The following is a 16719-nucleotide window of genomic DNA, read 5'->3' as shown; positions in this document are numbered from 1 at the left end:
CTTAGAGATATTTGTGCATTTTGTCCCGGGGTGCTCTTATGTGGTGTGAGCTTAGTTGCCGAAGGAAAGAGAACTTTTCCGAGACAGAAACCCAATTTAAAAAAATAATGAAGGATGTGTGTAGTACAAAAAAGTAGACCATTGGGAAGTATGCAAGGCGAGCTACTTTTTAGTGCAGAGCTTGGTAACTAGATGGTCCCAGTTTTATTACGTTCTAAAGCAGTTTATACAGTTACATTATTCTGACTTCTAACTGAATCTGTCCAGAGTTGACAGATTTAATGAGGATTCTGTTTAGAATTTACAGGTCATTGTAAGCTTAGATTTGTTTGAATCCTGGAGTTGCCCAAATTAGATTTTTGTTTAGGTGACTTACAAAGTGCTTAATTCTGAAGTGATATGGCCAAACCTATTCACACAGATTATGTTGTCTTATATTCAGCAGTAGACTTAGTGTTGTGTTTTGAGTGCATTCCTTGGGCCCAGCTTGGCTTTTGTTTCAGTCTTGATCCCCTTAGAGATGAATCCAGATTCAATGAGCAAAAGATAATTGAGTTGCAGCAAAGTTGGGGCTGTTCTGATTGCCTCCGAGACAGATAAGATTCATTTTGCTTTGGATAGTTTTTGATGTTAGGTGATTAGAGTTGTTTATATAGCTAAATTGAATTTGTAGTTGGAGACTGGAAAGGTTCTTATTGTGGCAGACATTTTGAAATAGGGTTTTAATCTTAAATGATTGATAAATGAAGTGCAATAAATAATAGTATTTAAAGCATTTTTAAGTTCAGCTTGGCAATAAAATTGCCTCTACTGTGTGTCATCAGTCAGTCTAATGGACAGAGTTTAAAAAAGAAGGGCATTCTGACCAGAAGGAATGTATTGTTTCATTTGTAAGATAAGATAGGCAACAAATGTATGATTAGGTGCTGAAATTAAATTTTACCAAAAATTGTATCCTATGAGTTAAGAATAGGACAGAAACAGCATTCGTGGCCTTGCTGTCTTCCTTAGGTGAAGGAGACAGTTTTTCATGTGTCTTTTCCACTTGGTCAGTGTTGGAGATGTGTATTCCCTGTTGTTTATTGGGAAAGGATATAACTAGACATATATTAAGAGGAGAGAGTTTTTTTTCTCTATTTGACATAGTTTGTTTTAAAACTGTAATTTTCAGAAAATTACCAGAGTTTTGGATGTGGTAGCATTTTATATCCATATGTGTTGGATAGATTAAAAACTGAACATGTTTGTGCAACCTAGGTGTGTCAAGTCCCATAGAAGTCCCCATAGGCATCTGTTTTACTCGGTTCTCATAGGCTTTCTGACCTACTGTTATTTTTGGTATCTTTGCATTTATAATTCTGGAGTAAAAATGTCTGGTTTGGTTTTAATTCAGATAACATACATACTCCTTTTTGAGTACTGGGCCAGAATACTTCCAAGTTATGTCTATGAAACATCAAACAATATACAATTTTATTAGTAGAATTTGCTTGGACTCAGACTCTTGAATCTTTTTTTTTTTCTAAGCCAAGTTAACCTCTGCCTATTCCTGAGAAATTCTTTGATGTTCACTGTCTTTTGATGCATCTCTTCCCTGCAGCTTGTGCCCCAATTAGTTCGTATTCTAAAGAACCTCATCATGTCCGGATATTCACCAGAACATGATGTTTCTGGGATCAGTGACCCCTTTTTGCAGGTGAGCTTGAAAGAAAGTTTAGGATAAATGATATATTTTGGAGTGAATTTTTCCTTCTTCTTATGTTTGTGTTGGGTAGTTTTCATAGTTAATTGACTAAGCTAATTACATTAATAAATGAATAGTGACACAATTCTGTATTAGATTAATAGGGTAAAATTATATTTGTAATAGTCAAATCATACACCACATAGAAACATGATTTTCCAATATGATATAGCTCTGCAGGTGGTGGTATCCTTTGACTGAAGTGTAGGTTGTCTAACAGCTTCATTAAGACATAGAACCATACATAACTGCTCTAAAGATCATGTTTAAAATTCTTCTGTTTGAATTTTGACCATTTCTATTGGGATCTAAGACTTCATTTAAGTTATTTGAACTTCATATCAAGCAGAGTTCCTTTGTGCTAGACAGAATTTGTTGATGTTTGTCATGTTTTGCACATTAGGTACGAATTTTGCGGTTATTAAGAATTTTAGGACGAAATGATGATGACTCAAGTGAAGCTATGAATGATATATTAGCACAGGTGAGTAGAACAAAACTTCCATTTTTGTAAACACTCAGTATAGCAGGGAGCCAGAATGGTTGTGATTACATGAAGCAGTTTTTATTTGTGTTTTCTCATTGGTGGCTGGAAACAATCACAAAATGTCTCTTGTTACCTCTGGATGTTTTTTGGAAGCATTGTTTTGTCATGTAACACCTTCTCTGTCTTTTCAGGTTGCCACTAATACGGAGACTAGTAAAAATGTAGGAAATGCTATTCTTTATGAAACGGTCTTGACTATCATGGATATTAAGTCAGAGAGTGGACTGCGAGTAAGTTTTTAATCTTTACTCTAAACATTTTATTTTAAAATAATTGATTTGGACTTTGGAAATTAACTTTAGGAAAGAATGATGCAGAATGTATGTTTTGGTATCTGAAGTATCATTCTCTCCAATGAAGGATTAATATTGATTATAATAGAAGTTGGAAGATTTTATGTATGGCTATATATATGGACAATGTTGAATGAAGGAACCGTTTCAGAATAAGCTTTATTTGGAGCTGTGATTTGAGTTGGGGCTCATTCACTTCACACAAGACGACAACATATTTGAGTTAATCCATTTTTCTTAAATATTTATTTTTATTAAAAAAATGAACACATAAAGTAAAAAAATTCAATACAGAATGGTTTCAGTTCAGTCGCTCAGACGTGTCCGACTCTTTGCGACGCTGTGGACTGCAGCATTCCAGGCTTCCCTGTCCCTCACCAACTCCCGGAGTTCACCCAAACCCATGTCCATTGAGCCGGTGATACCATCCAGCCATCTCATCCTCTGTCGTCCCCTTCTCCTCCTGCCTTCAATCTTTCCCAGCATCAAGGTCTTTTCAAATGAGTCAACTGTTCGCATCAGGTGGTCAAAGTATTGGAGTTTCAGCTTCAGCATCGGTCCTTCCAGTGAATATTCAGGACTGATTTCCTTTAGGAGTGACTGGTTTGATCTCCCTTCTGTCCAAGGGACTCTCAGGAGTCTTTTCCAACACCACAGTTCAAAAGCATCAATTCTTTGGTGCTCAGCTTTCTTTATAGTCCAACTTTCACATCCAGATGTGGCTATTGGAAAAACCATATCTTTGACTAGATAGACCTTTGTTGGCAAAGTAATATCTCTACTTTTTAATATGCTATCTAGGTTGCTCATAGCTCTTCTTCCAAGGAGCAAGCAAGCATCTTTTAATTTCATGGCTGCAGTCACCATCTGCAATGATTTTGGAGCCCAGAAAAATAAAATCTCTCACTGTTTCCATCGTTTTCGCATCTATTTGCCGTGAAATGATGGGACCGGATGACATGATGTTGGGTTTTTGAATGTTGAGTTTTAAGCCAACTTTTTCACTTTCCTCTTTCACTTTCATCAATTGGCTCTTTAGTTCTTCTTCACTTTGTGCCATAAGGGTTAGGGTATCTGAGATTATTGATATTTCTCCCAGCAGTCTTGATTCCAGCTTGTGCTTCATCCAGCCTGGCATTTCACATGTTATACTCTGCATATAAGTTAAGTAAGCAGCGTGTCAATATACAGCCTTGATGTACTCCTTTCCCAGTTTATAACCAGTCTCTTGTTCCATGTCCGGTTCTAACTATTGCTTCTTGACCTACATACAGATTTCTCAGGAGACAGATCAGGTGGTCTGGTATTCCCATCTCTTGAAGAATTTTCCACAGTTTGTTATGACCTACACAGTCAAAGGCTTTGACATAACCAATAAAGCAGATGTTTTTCTGGAATTCTCTTGCTTTTTCTATGATCCAGCGGATGTTGGCAATTTGATCTCTGCTTCCTCTTCTTTTTCTAAATCCAGCTTGAACATCTGGAAGTTCACGGTTCATGTACTGTTGAAACCTGGCTTGGAGAATTTGAGCATTACTTTGCTAGCATGTGAGATGAGTGCAATTGTGTAGTAGTTTGAGCATTCTTTGGCATTGGAATGAAAACTGTCCTTTTCCAGTCCTGTGGCCACTGCTGAGTTTTCCAAATTTGCTGGCATGTTGAGTGCAGCACTTTCACAGCATCATCTTGTAGGATCTGAAATAGCTCAACTGGAATTCTGTCAGCTCCACTAACTTTATAGTGATGCTTCCTAAAGCCCACTTGACTTCACATTCCAGGATGTCTGGCTCTAGGTGAGTGATACACCATCGTGGTTATCTGGGTCATGAAGATCTTTTTTGTATAGTTCTTGTGTGTATTCTTGCCATCTCTTCTTAATATCTTCTGCATCTATTAGGTCCATACCGTTTCTGGCCTTTATTTTGCTCATCTTTGCATTATATGTTCCCTTGGTGTCTCTAAATTTCTTGAAGAGATCTCTAGTCTTTTCCATTCTGTTGTTTTCCTCTATTTCTTTGCACTGATCACTGAGGAAGGCTTTCTAATCTCTCCTTGCTATTCTTTGGAACTCTTCATTCAAATGGGTATATGTTTCCTTTTCTCCTTTGCCTTTAGCTTCTCTTCTTTTGTCAGTTATTTGTAAGGCCTCCTCAGACAACCCTTTTGCCTTTTTGCAATTCTTTTTCTTGGGAATGGTCTTGATCACTGCTTCCCGTTCAATGTCACAAACCTTTGTCCATAGTTCTTCAGGCACTCTGTCTATCAGATTTAATCCCTTGAATCTGCTTGTCACTTCCAGTGTATAATTGTAAGGGATTTGATTTAGGTCATACCTGAATGGTCTAGTGATTTTCCCTACTTGCTTCAATTTAAGTCTGAATTTGACAATAAGGAGTTCATGATCTGAGCCACAGTCAGCTCCTGGTCTTGGTTTTGCTGACTGTATAGAGCTTCTCCATCTTCTGCTGCAAAGAATACAATCAATCAGATTTTGGTATTGACCATCTGGGGATGTCTGTGTGTAGAGTCTTCTCTTGTGTTGTTGGAAGAGGGTGTTTGCTATGACCAGTGTGTTCTCTTGGCGAAACTCTGTTCGCCTTTGCCCTGCTTCATTTTGTACTCCAAGGCCAAATTTGCCTGTTACTCCAGGTATCTCTTGACTTCCTACTTTTGCATTCTAGTCAGCTATGATGAAAAAGACATCTTTTTTGGGTGTTAGTTCTAGAAGGTCTTGTAGGTCTTCATAGAACCATTCAGCTTCTTCAGCATTACTCGTTGGGGCATAGACTTGGATTACTGTGGTATTGAATGGTTTGCCTTGGAAACAAACAGAGATCATTCTGTCATTTTTGAGATTGTACCCAAGCATTTCAGACTCTTTTGTTGACGATGAGGGCTAGTACATTTCTTCTAAGGGATTCTGGCCCACAGTAGTAGATATAATGGTCATCTGAATTAAGTTTGCCCATTCCAGTCCATTTTAGTTCGCTGATTTCTAAAATGTCAATGTTCACTCTTGCCATCTCCTGTTTGACCACTTCAAACAAAATGATATACAGGAAGGAAAATGTCTGCCTATTATTTTTAGACTTAATTCTTCTAGTCGGAAGTATGGTTGCCATTTTCTAATATACTTTTTGGAATGGTATTCTATCCATATTTAAACATATCTGTACATGTGTATTACTTATCTTCTCTGCTTTTAAAACCTTTTTATTTCAAATAATTGTAGGCTTATAGAAAAGTTTCAAAAATATTTCCGAGTTCCCACAATACCATTCACTCAGCCTCCTGTAATGTTAACATCTTGTTTACCTATAGTGTAATTATCAAAACTAAGAAACCAATATTGGTTCAAAACCATTAATTGAATTATAGATTTTATTCAGACTTTACCAGTTTTTCTGCTGATGTCCTTTTTCCTTTCCAGCACCAATCCTTGATCACATGTTGCATTTATTGTCATGTCTCCTTAGTCTCCTCCAGTCTTGACATTTCCTTTGTCTTTCCTTGTCTTCTGTGACAGTTTTGAAGAGCATTGATCAGTTATTTTGCAGAGTATCCCTGAAGTTGACAGTCTGATATATTCTTATAATAATTAGTTTGAAATTATGCTTTTTTGGCGAGACTGCTCCAGAAGTGTTGTGCCCTTTACAGTTTCATATCAGGGGGTACATGCTCTCTATTTGTCTCATTACTGGTGATTTGAACCTTGATCTTTTGGTTAAGGTGCTGTCTGCTGTGTCTCTCCACTGTATAATAGTTATTTTCCCCTATGTAATTAAAAATATTTTGGAGGAAACACTTTTGACACTATGCAGATACCCTGTTCTCAGACTTTTGCCAACCAATTTTAGTATCCATCTGAGGATCTTGTCTCTAACAGTTTTTTGGGTGGTGCTCTAATGATACCTTTCTGTTCCCCTCATTTTTTCTTCTTTAAATAATTGGAATTCTTCTGTAAGAAAGAACCCTCCCTCAAGTGTTTTATTCATTCTTTCAACCGTTTATTAATATAATAATCGCTAATCCATTGCTTTGTGAGAAACAAATTTACTAACTACACTATAGTATTTGGGTACAGTTTTTTGGTCATCTGGGTGATTCTGCACCTTATGCTTATCATGTTAGATGAAAACATTATGTTGGAGCTAGTTTATATTCACATAGAGACCATTCTCATTTTAAAAAAGATTGGTACAATATGCATAACATAAACTCTATCATTTTAAGCATCTCTAACTCTAGTTCAGTGGCGTTAAGTAAGTACATTCACGCTGTTGTGCAGCCAGCACCCTCCGTTCACCTTCAGCACTTTTTAGTTTCCCAAATTGAGACTGTGTGCCCTTTGAGCAGTAACTCCCCGTTATCCCCTGACCCCAGCCCCTGGCAACCACCATTCTACTTTGTCTCTATGGATTTGCCTATTCAGGACTTTTCACCTAAATGGAATCTCATAATATGGGGTGTTTCATATGGCTTATTTCACTTAATATAATATTCTCAAGGTATATACCTGTCATAGCATGTGTCACGATTCATTCTTTTTAATGGTTGTATAACATTCCATTGTGTGAATGTGCCGCAGTGCATTTAGGAAAATTGCTATTAATGAACACTCATATCATTTGTGATTACAGATTGTGTTGCAGTAGATTTTTGTGCATATGTTCAAGTGTATTTGTCAGCTGAATTCCTAGAAGTGAAATTGTTGAAGCAGGGGATAACTTTTCATTTTGTGGTTTTTAGTTGTTTATTAATTGTTTTGACTGTGTCATGAGGCACGGATTGAACTCGTGCCCCCTGCAGGTGTGCTCGGAGTCCTAACCTAACTCTCCAGTGAATTCCTTATTTTTATTATTTATGGTTATTGCCAAAACTCCCTCCAGTGAAGCTGTACCAATAATATTTTCCTGCTAGCAATATAAAAACTTGAAAACAATCTTGCAGCTTTTACTGTTGAAATAGAATATGGTTTTAAGAATTTGCCTTCAGAGGTTTTTTTTTGCTAGCAATCTGTAGAAGTGCTGACTGAACTACCACCTTTAAATAGTTTGCACTCATCAGAGTCCAGAAAGTGGTCCTTAAACGATATAGATGTTTGATTTTCTTAAATTCTTAACCTATGCTATTTTTCTGTAGGTCCTAGCCATAAATATCCTGGGTCGTTTCTTATTGAACAATGACAAGAATATCAGGTAAGTAAGCTGAAAAATATCTTGTATCTGGCTATTATAAACTCAGTGTATTCATGAGTGACTTTGCTCAAGATCACACATGTAGAGTGACATATCTAGAACTTCAACTCAGGATTTTTATTTTTATTCCAATCTTAAAACTGTTTTGATAAGAATTTGAAGATTTGCCTAATGAGTTAACTTTTAGTCCTATTTATGCTTCACCCTTAAGGCATCAGCAAACTTTTTCTGTCCGGAAACAGAGGGTCTGTGTTATAGACTACATGGGCCTTAGGGTCTCTTTGGCAACTACTCAGCTCTGCCTCTTGGTGTGAAAGCAGCCACAGACTGTGTAAATGATGAATATGGCTGTATTGCAATAAAAATTGGTTTACTAAACCAGACAGCAGAGGGCTGTTCTAGGCTTAATTTGCTGACCCCTGCTCTCAATTAAGAGTAGAGCATTTCAGTTGCAAACCTAGAAGATGTTTGTAAACTCCAGCTACTTATAACAAAATGAATGAATTTATCAGTTTTTTTTTATTCTTTCTTATCATGTTATGATTGAAAAAAAAGTGTGGAAATAATCATTATGGTACCCTGAATCATCATCTCCGTCCTGAAGAATTTTTTTATACTTGCATGGTAAATTCAAAGTTTTGTAGGGGCAGTTTTGGTACTGGTATCAAAAGCAGAGAAAATACAAATGGTAAAATTGAAATAATTTCCTCTTGCATTTTGGGACTCAGGCAGCCTGAAAAGGCATACTGTATGCTTATTTTGTTGTACTGTTTGAAGGAGTTTGGAAGAATCGAGTCAGTCACTTTTAGAAGTTTAAACGGACTTGACCATGAATGCAAATCTAAATCCCAGGCTTCTGGATGCCACAGCTTTTGATTATAGTGTTGTTTATGGCTTTACAGCGTTTCCATTTTACTAAGTCTGTTGTGTCTTTTATTTAACCATGTAGTTTTCAGTAGTCATTGAATATCATCTTTGTCATTAAACAGAGAACTACCCTGAAATTTCCCATTTTAATTTTGTTCTTCTGCAATTTTGTTTCATCCAGATATGTAGCTTTGACATCTTTATTGAAAACTGTGCAGACAGATCATAATGCAGTACAGAGGCACAGAAGCACAATTGTGGACTGTCTAAAAGATTTGGATGTCTCCATAAAACGGTAACAGATCATTGAAAGTTCTGTGCCCCACCATCCTCCATTTGATAACTTTGTAATAGAATTTTGACTGGGAGAATGTTGACATTTATGTATTTAGTCATTATTTTGACCAAGTAAATCCTTTTTTCAAAAAGAATTGGAAGGGAGAAGTTTAGATCAATGAAAGAGACCAGTAAGGAATACTTAAATGCACCCTGAAGTTACCCTTGGTTCTTTGTTAAATAAAACAGGTGCAAGTAGGATGGGCATACTTTTACTCATCAGAGGTACTGTGTTCTGTGTGCTGGAGGATGAAGATAAGGAGTGATCCATCGGCTGAGTGTTCTATCACTATGCTGAGACTCGAATGGCTGACAGCACACATTTTCTTGCGGTACTTATGCCCCAAGATATTAGAGGCAGCCTGTTAAAACAGTGCATCTGGGAATGACTTCTAGGCAGCACGTAGGACTTTAAAAAAAAAAAAAAAAACTTTTATATTGGAGTGTAGCTGATTAACACTGTTCTGATAGTTTCAGGTGAGCAGCAAAGAGACTGAGCCATATATATACATGTATCCATTCTCCCCTAAACCTCTCTGCCATCCAGGCTGCCACATAACATTGATGTGGCATACAGTAGGACCTTGCTGGTTACCATTTTAAAATAACAGCAGTAAAAAAAATAAAATAACAGCAGTGTGTACATGTCGATCCCAAACTCCCTATCTCTTCCCCCATTTTCTTCTCTGCTGGCAACCATAAGTTCATTCTCTTAAGTCTGTTTCTGTTTTGTAAATAAGTTTATTTGTATCATTTCTTTTTAGATTCTGCATATAAGGAATGTCATATGATATTTCTCCTTTTCTGTCTCACTTACTTTACTCATCATAGAACTTTGAAAGGCATATATTTTTTCCCTTGATCAATTACCTCCACTGGTCCTCTTCTTAGAATAACTGTACGTGTTTGTAAAGCCTAGTTGTAGTAGGCTTCAGTGAACTTTTGGTTTACTATTCAAACTAGAAAAAATTTAATTTGATCTCTGAAACTATTCACTTAACAAACATTTATTGATAATTGAGTTCCTTTTATTTGCAGAGAACAGGTGTTAAGTGCTTGGGCAAACTAAAAATAAGACCTGGTCTCAGTAGTAATGACTTTTATATAAAGCTTTGTGAAGGATTTATAAGCACCCTCTCAGTTGGTTCTCAGAGCAAACCAGTAAGAGAGACTAGGCAATTACTTCTCTCCTGTACAGGTTACAGTACAGTCCCGGAGGAATCAAATGACTGAACTCTAAAGCTTATTCCTTGACAAGGCAGACCTCAGAATAGAAATCAGACTTTCTGACTCCTATTGTGTCGTTTCCCTATAGCTCTTGACTGGGCTTTGCATTTCAAAAGTAAAACCTGGGTCTTTTGACAGGTTATATAGCCTAGCGGCTGAGACTCTGGAGCCAGAAGGCCTCATTTCAAATCCTAGCTCTGCCATTAATAAACTTGGTCTGGTTACTTAGTCTTTCTGTGCTTCAGTTGTCTCCACATACAGTGTAGATACAGGAGCACCCACTTCCAAAGATTATGCGGGATTAACTGGAGTAACATGTGAAGCACTTAAGCACTGTATGAGAATTAGCTGCTATTGCATTTCTGTAAGGATTGAGTTTTTGTTGCTTGTAGATTAAGATGAAAGTATTTTCATTTTATTAAATTGGTATTTTTGGAAGTAAATTATATGCCATGGTTTGACATTATTGACCAAATATGAAAAGATGCGTGCAGTAACTAGCATATCCATATTTACCTTGGTTGCCAAATTTGATAGGCAGCTATTTGTTATTGTTGTTCAATCGCTCAGTCATGTCCAGCTCTTTGCAAGCCCATGGACTGCAACACACTGGGCTCCCCTGTCCTTCACTGTCTCCCGGAGTTTTCTAAAACTCAAGTCATGGTGGTGCTATTATAGAAACTCCTGTTTGCTTTCATAGCGCATATCGTTTTTTCCTTTTCATGGCTCTGACTGTCTTTTTTAGTTTTTCTTTCCAGCTTTATTGGTACATAATTATATGAGTCTAAGATGTGCATCACATTGCTTTGTCACACTTTATTGCAAAATGATTTTCACACTAGCGTTAGTCAGTTCCTGCAGCATATCACATAAGTACCATTTCTTTTTTGTAGTGAAAATATTTAAAATCTACTCTCTAAGCAGCTTTCAAGTTTATTAATACATCATTATAACAATAGCCATTATGCTGTACATTAAATCTCCAAAAGCTGTTTATCTTACACGTGGAAGTTCATGCTCTTTGACCAGTATCTCCCTATTTTTCCCACCCCACAGACCTTGGTAACCACCATTCTAGTTGTATTTCTATGCATTCAGCTTTTTTAGCTTCTACATATAAGTGATATCAGACAATATTTGTCTTTCTCTAACTTATTTCACTTAGCCCGCAGGGTTTGTTTTTATTCTAATCACCTGTATACCTTTCGATGTATGTTACATCATCTTTGGGTTGAAGTGGATGTAGTAAAAGAGTTTGGTGACAATATTTCACATTTTTAACTGTTGATGCAGAGAGATAGTATCTTTGAGTATTAATTTCTTTGCTTCTCTTTTTGAGCCTTTTAGGTATTCTAAATACCAGCTTCATAGAATAGACTGTTGAATCCAAACTGTCTTTAGCAGTGTGTATCTTTTGGGAATTTTTGAAGAAAAGCATTGATGAAAGTTCAAAATAATTTTGTTAACTTTGGTTATCTCGTGTGCAGAGATTGGGATTACAAGATCATGCAAAGACATCAGTACATTCACTGGTGCTTGGTGTTCAGGGACAACATACCTGGGTCTTTTTTCATTCCCACTGTAAATATCATAACTTTTTTTCCCTCCCTCCATGGAAGGCGTGCAATGGAATTGAGTTTTGCCCTGGTAAATGGGAATAATATTCGAGGCATGATGAAGGAGTTACTTTATTTTCTGGATTCATGTGAGCCAGAATTTAAGGCAGACTGTGCATCTGGAATCTTCCTTGCTGCAGAAAAGTAAGATTTAATTTTTACATTCATTCGTAAAAAATGCTTGGAACATTTTGGAAAGCATCTTTAAAACATGAAGGAAATGTTGTAAACATGTTTAAACATGTAACATTTCCCATTAGAAATTGGGTTTGAGAAAGTCATTCTAGTCAGTATTTATGTTAAGCATTATACTAAGACCAAAATAATCCTACTTTTATAAAATCTCCTCTTGTATCTGTTCTTTAACCTCTCTTCTATGATTCCCTTTTAATGAAGAGAATAGAAAAGTTATAACATTTGAATTATGGTTCTATGTAAAACTTTATGGGATGAAGTCCTCAGGATTTTGATAGTGTGGTTATTTCTTCTCTTTTCACTGTGAATTTAAGGGGAGGCAAGTTCCTAGTCCTGGTGTTACCTGGGTCTGGGAACAGTGCTCTTTCTTCTTTCTTCTCTGTCCTCTCCTGCCCTGACTTTATGATCTGTTTTCTAAGGAAAAAACTGGAGAGAGAGTCCTCAGTTCTCAACTCAGCAACTTCTATTGCAGTATTTACATCTGAATTAAGTCACTCTGTGTGTGTGTGTGTGTGTGTGTAAGTCAGTGTGTGTGTGTGTGTGTGTGTAAGTCAGTGTGTGTGTGTGTAAGTCAGTGTGTGTATGTGTAAGTCTGTGTGTGTGTGTGTGTGTGTGTGTGTGTAAGTCAGTGTGTGTGTAAGTGTGTGTGTGTGTAAGTCAGTGTGTGTATGTGTAAGTCTGTGTGTGTGTAAGTGTGTGTGTGTGTAAGTGTGTGTGTGTGTAAGTCAGTGTGTGTGTGTGTGTGTAAGTCAGTGTGTGTGTGTGTGTGTTGCTTAGTCATGCCCAACGCAATCACATAGACTGTAGCCTGCCAGACCTCTCTGTCCCTGGGATTCTCCAGGCAAGAACACTGGAGTGGGTTGCCATTTTCTTCTCCAAAAGGAACTATAGAAAGAAAGTGAAGTTGCTCATTCGTGTCCAACTCTTTGCGACCCCATGGACTGTAGCCTACCAGGCTCCCCCATCCATGGAATTTTCCCGGCAAGAGTACTGGAGTGGGTTGCCATTTCCTTCTTCATGAAAGTCACTGAGCAGAGCTTAATTTACAGGTTCAGTTATTTCATCTGTGCCATTATTTTCTCAGGTATGCGCCTTCCAAACGGTGGCATATAGACACGATTATGCGTGTTCTGACAACGGTAAGTAGTTTTTTTAGGTAAGTGTGTACTAAGTGCTGGATGTATCAGTTAATGAGACAGACAAAGCTCTTATTCTTATGCAGCTTATGTTCTAGTGGGGGAGATGGGAAATTCATGGGGAAAGAGGGATGCTCCTGTCAGGCAGGGGGGAATGCTGTGAAAAATACTAGAGCATCATGAGGAACTATAGTGATGACAGAGGAGAATGGGGTATGGGGCAGTGGGCCAGGTTCTTGGATAGAATAGTCAGAACAGGTCACTCAGAGGAGGTAACGTTTGAGTAGAGAACTTGGTAAAGTGGTGAGCTGTGCAAAGATTTGGGAGAAGAGTGTACAAACCAGAGAGAACAGTTGGTGTTGCAAAGCACGAGGGTAGGTAACAAGCTTAACGTGTTTGGAGAGCATCAAGGAGGCTGGTGCAGCCAGTAGACTGAGAGTGGCAGAGAGTGGTTTGAGGCAGGGGCTAGGTTCTCTAGGCCTCACAGGAGTTAGGATTTTATTTTGAATATGATGGGAAATCATTGGGAAGTTCTGTTTAGTTTCGTTTTGGCTGAACTGTGTAGCATGCTGGATCTTAGTTCCCAGACCAGGGATCGAACCCGTGCTCTCTGCAGTTGATTCGCAGAGTCTTAACGAGTGGGCCACCAGGGAAGTCAAAACCTTTCTTTAAGAAAATGCTCCAACTTTTCATTTTTCCAGTCAGTTTATATTCTCTTATTATACAATTATATGCCTTTTCTTAGTTAGCCTGTTGATGTGCTAGGTTACATTAATTGATTTTAAAAAATTATTTATTTAATTGAAGTTTAGTTGGCTTGCATTAATTGAATTTTGAATGTTGAATCAGCCTTCCATATCTGGAATAAATCCCAGATTTATGGGATTGGTTGTGGTGTATAGTTTTCTTGAATACATTATTAGATTTGATTTGCTGAAATTTTAAGGATATTTGCACCTGTGTTCATGAGATACTGGTCTGTAGTTTTCTGTTCCTGGTGTTTTATTTGACTCTTGTATTATTTAGCAGTGTGTTGTTTAATCTCCAAATATTTGGGGACTTTTCAGCTATCTTTGTATTGCTTATTTCTAGTTTAATTTTGTATGATTTCTGTTCTTTTAAATTTAAGATATTCTTAATGGCCCAGAATGTGATCTGTCTTGATGAATGCTCCATGTGAGCTTGAGAAGAATATATATGCTGTTGTTTATGACATGGTCTGTAAATGTCAATTAGATCGTGTTGAAGATTTTTCATAAAAACATTCTGCTTTTTCCCATTAGGGAAGAATATAAATATCTAAGTCACACCACTGATTACCTGCTTTTTAGTGTCTTACCTTTCCTTTCTGCCAGTTTCCCCAAACTTCTCCCTCCCTCTTTGTGTTTCTTAACAGGAGTGGGTATCCTACCCATCTGGGATTTTTTTTTGTCTTTTTCTGTTTCATCTTCAAAGTACACGTGTGTAGGCCAGGTCTTGGTCCTGTAAATCAGATCCAGTCTTCTATCCAATAATGGGAGGTTGACCAAGGTGGGCACAGCTTCCACAGTTTGTATATCCCCTGCAGCTTGGTTACCATAATGCTCTTGTGAGGCCAAAATTTAGTTTCCTCATAGGTTAAATAGCTTTACTTTGTCTCCATGGTGGTAAATCTCAGATTCCATTTGTCAACAGGACAATAAAGAGATCATTTTTGTTTTTGTTTTTGTTTTGAGGTGTGGATAATGAAATAAAAAATACTTCCCGTTCCTGGGGCTACATATTGGTTCTGTATTTATAAACTCTAGTTTTTGAAGGACTGTTATGTTTTAAAGAAATTCTGATTTTTAGAAAGTTACTGTTTATTTCAGTTTTATCTTACTTTATTAAGCCTTTTTGAACTGTTAATATACAGCCCTTTCTCCTTCCCCCAGAGTAGTGTGACTACCATAGCCAGCTTGTATCCTTTTAACACCTGTGTTGAGCAGTTGTGGGAAGGAAGAAGTTGTTGTAATTAAGAAAGTTCCCAGTAAATGTATTTCTTACAGTTTTGCGTTAGTAGACTATCTATTTTGAGTAGAAAGGGCCATTCTTGAAGTTCTAAACCTTTGTATTTTAATTTTACTTTGGACAAAGGGAAGATTTTATCTTTTTATGAAACCTTAGAACTTAGAATATTCATTTAAATACGACTTTGAAATTTGAGCTGCTTCTCAACATGAGAATTGGAAACAGCTTTATCTTGGAGGGTGTTTTGTAGTAGTCTCCTCTGAGCAACAACACTACTAGCTGACTTTTCTTATTACCGTGTGTTTCTTGGGGTAACTGTCTGCATTTCCTTTTAGGCAGGAAGTTATGTTCGTGATGATGCCGTTCCCAACTTGATCCAGTTAATAACCAATAGTGTGGAGATGCATGCCTATACTGTCCAGCGCTTGTACAAAGCAATTCTTGGTGATTATTCTCAGGTAAGTACTTTTACTTTAAGGGGGGAAATTGCCTTTATTTTTCTGATATGTTCTTATTACTGTCACTCTTAGAGGTGCTTCAGTTGTGACCTTTATGGTTGGATGACCTATGATTTGTATTAATCCTTTAAAGGATAAAAATCTTTGACCAACTGTGACTTTCTTTTGACAGCAACCTTTGGTGCAAGTTGCTGCATGGTGTATAGGTGAATATGGAGATCTTCTTGTATCTGGCCAATGTGAAGAGGAAGAGCCTATTCAGGTACCCTTTGTCACTCTTTGTTAAGAAAAGGGAAGACAGTGTTTTTGGTTTTAAGAGTAGTGTTTAATGAGTTGAAGTCAGTTCCTTGAAAACCTTTTAAAGAAGCAATGGCAGAATTATAGATTCATTGGAAAACTTGTTCATTTTTCAGTTGGAACCTACTGGGCCATTGTGAGATTTGAAAACCACCTTTAGGACCCTCTCCCCACCCCCATCATATTGACTTACATTGTTTCTCTTGCCTCCTGGCTAAAAAGTGAGAGTGTCATGTTTCCATTTTTTCTCCCCAGGTAACAGAGGATGAAGTGTTGGATATTTTAGAAAGTGTCTTAATATCTAATATGTCCACCTCTGTGACACGAGGTTATGCCCTCACTGCCATTATGAAGCTTTCTACTCGATTCACCTGTACTGTAAAGTGAGTATGGAGAAAAAGTAGGGTGAACATGTTTTGTCATTTTAAAAACTTTTATTTTGGGAAATTTCAAGCAAAGGCAAAAGTAGAATAGTAAAATCAACTGCCTATACCTGTTATTCCTCAATAACAGTCATCACTTTATGGTTAATCCTTATTATATCTATACTTTGCTCCCTGTCATCCCTTCATCCCACCACTGCTTAATTTGAAGGTAAAACCTAATGTTTTTAAAATCAGGTATCTGATGCCTGTTTTCTTTTTTAAAGTACTGAAGTTATTTTCCCATGTAAGGGTTCTGGTTTATTATAATCTTGAGATATCTGAATTGGAAGAAAATAATTTTGGTGTTTAAATCTTTAAATTTTGCTTTTTTTTTAAAAGCACGGTTTTGAATGAAACTCAATTCTTGGGTCAGTTTCCCAGCCAAGCGTGT

At 37.2% G+C, this 16719-nt stretch overlaps 1 protein-coding gene and 1 non-coding gene across 3 annotated transcripts in view; both read left to right on the top strand.

The window, feature by feature from the left end:
• Positions 1–16719, top strand: part of AP1G1 (adaptor related protein complex 1 subunit gamma 1) — a 76780-nt gene that overhangs the window by 46449 nt on the left and 13612 nt on the right. For both annotated transcript variants that reach the window (XM_020901831.2, XM_070451058.1), the window contains exons 7-16: positions 1601–1696; positions 2148–2228; positions 2423–2521; positions 7727–7782; positions 8831–8944; positions 11832–11972; positions 13108–13162; positions 15484–15606; positions 15779–15868; positions 16159–16286. In XM_020901831.2, coding sequence (XP_020757490.1) covers positions 1601–1696; positions 2148–2228; positions 2423–2521; positions 7727–7782; positions 8831–8944; positions 11832–11972; positions 13108–13162; positions 15484–15606; positions 15779–15868; positions 16159–16286 — 983 coding nt within the window. The remainder of the gene's footprint in view (positions 1–1600; positions 1697–2147; positions 2229–2422; positions 2522–7726; positions 7783–8830; positions 8945–11831; positions 11973–13107; positions 13163–15483; positions 15607–15778; positions 15869–16158; positions 16287–16719) is intronic.
• LOC139030102 (small nucleolar RNA SNORD71) lies at positions 9222–9307 on the top strand. Its single transcript, XR_011482415.1, has one exon. It is a non-coding gene; the product is annotated as a small nucleolar RNA SNORD71 (small nucleolar RNA).

This window comes from Odocoileus virginianus, chromosome 20, assembly GCF_023699985.2.
Source record: "Odocoileus virginianus isolate 20LAN1187 ecotype Illinois chromosome 20, Ovbor_1.2, whole genome shotgun sequence".
In the NCBI taxonomy this organism is placed as follows: domain Eukaryota; kingdom Metazoa; phylum Chordata; class Mammalia; order Artiodactyla; family Cervidae; genus Odocoileus; species Odocoileus virginianus.
Note: the sequence above shows the minus strand (reverse complement) of the source record. Positions and strands in the feature narration are given on the sequence as shown.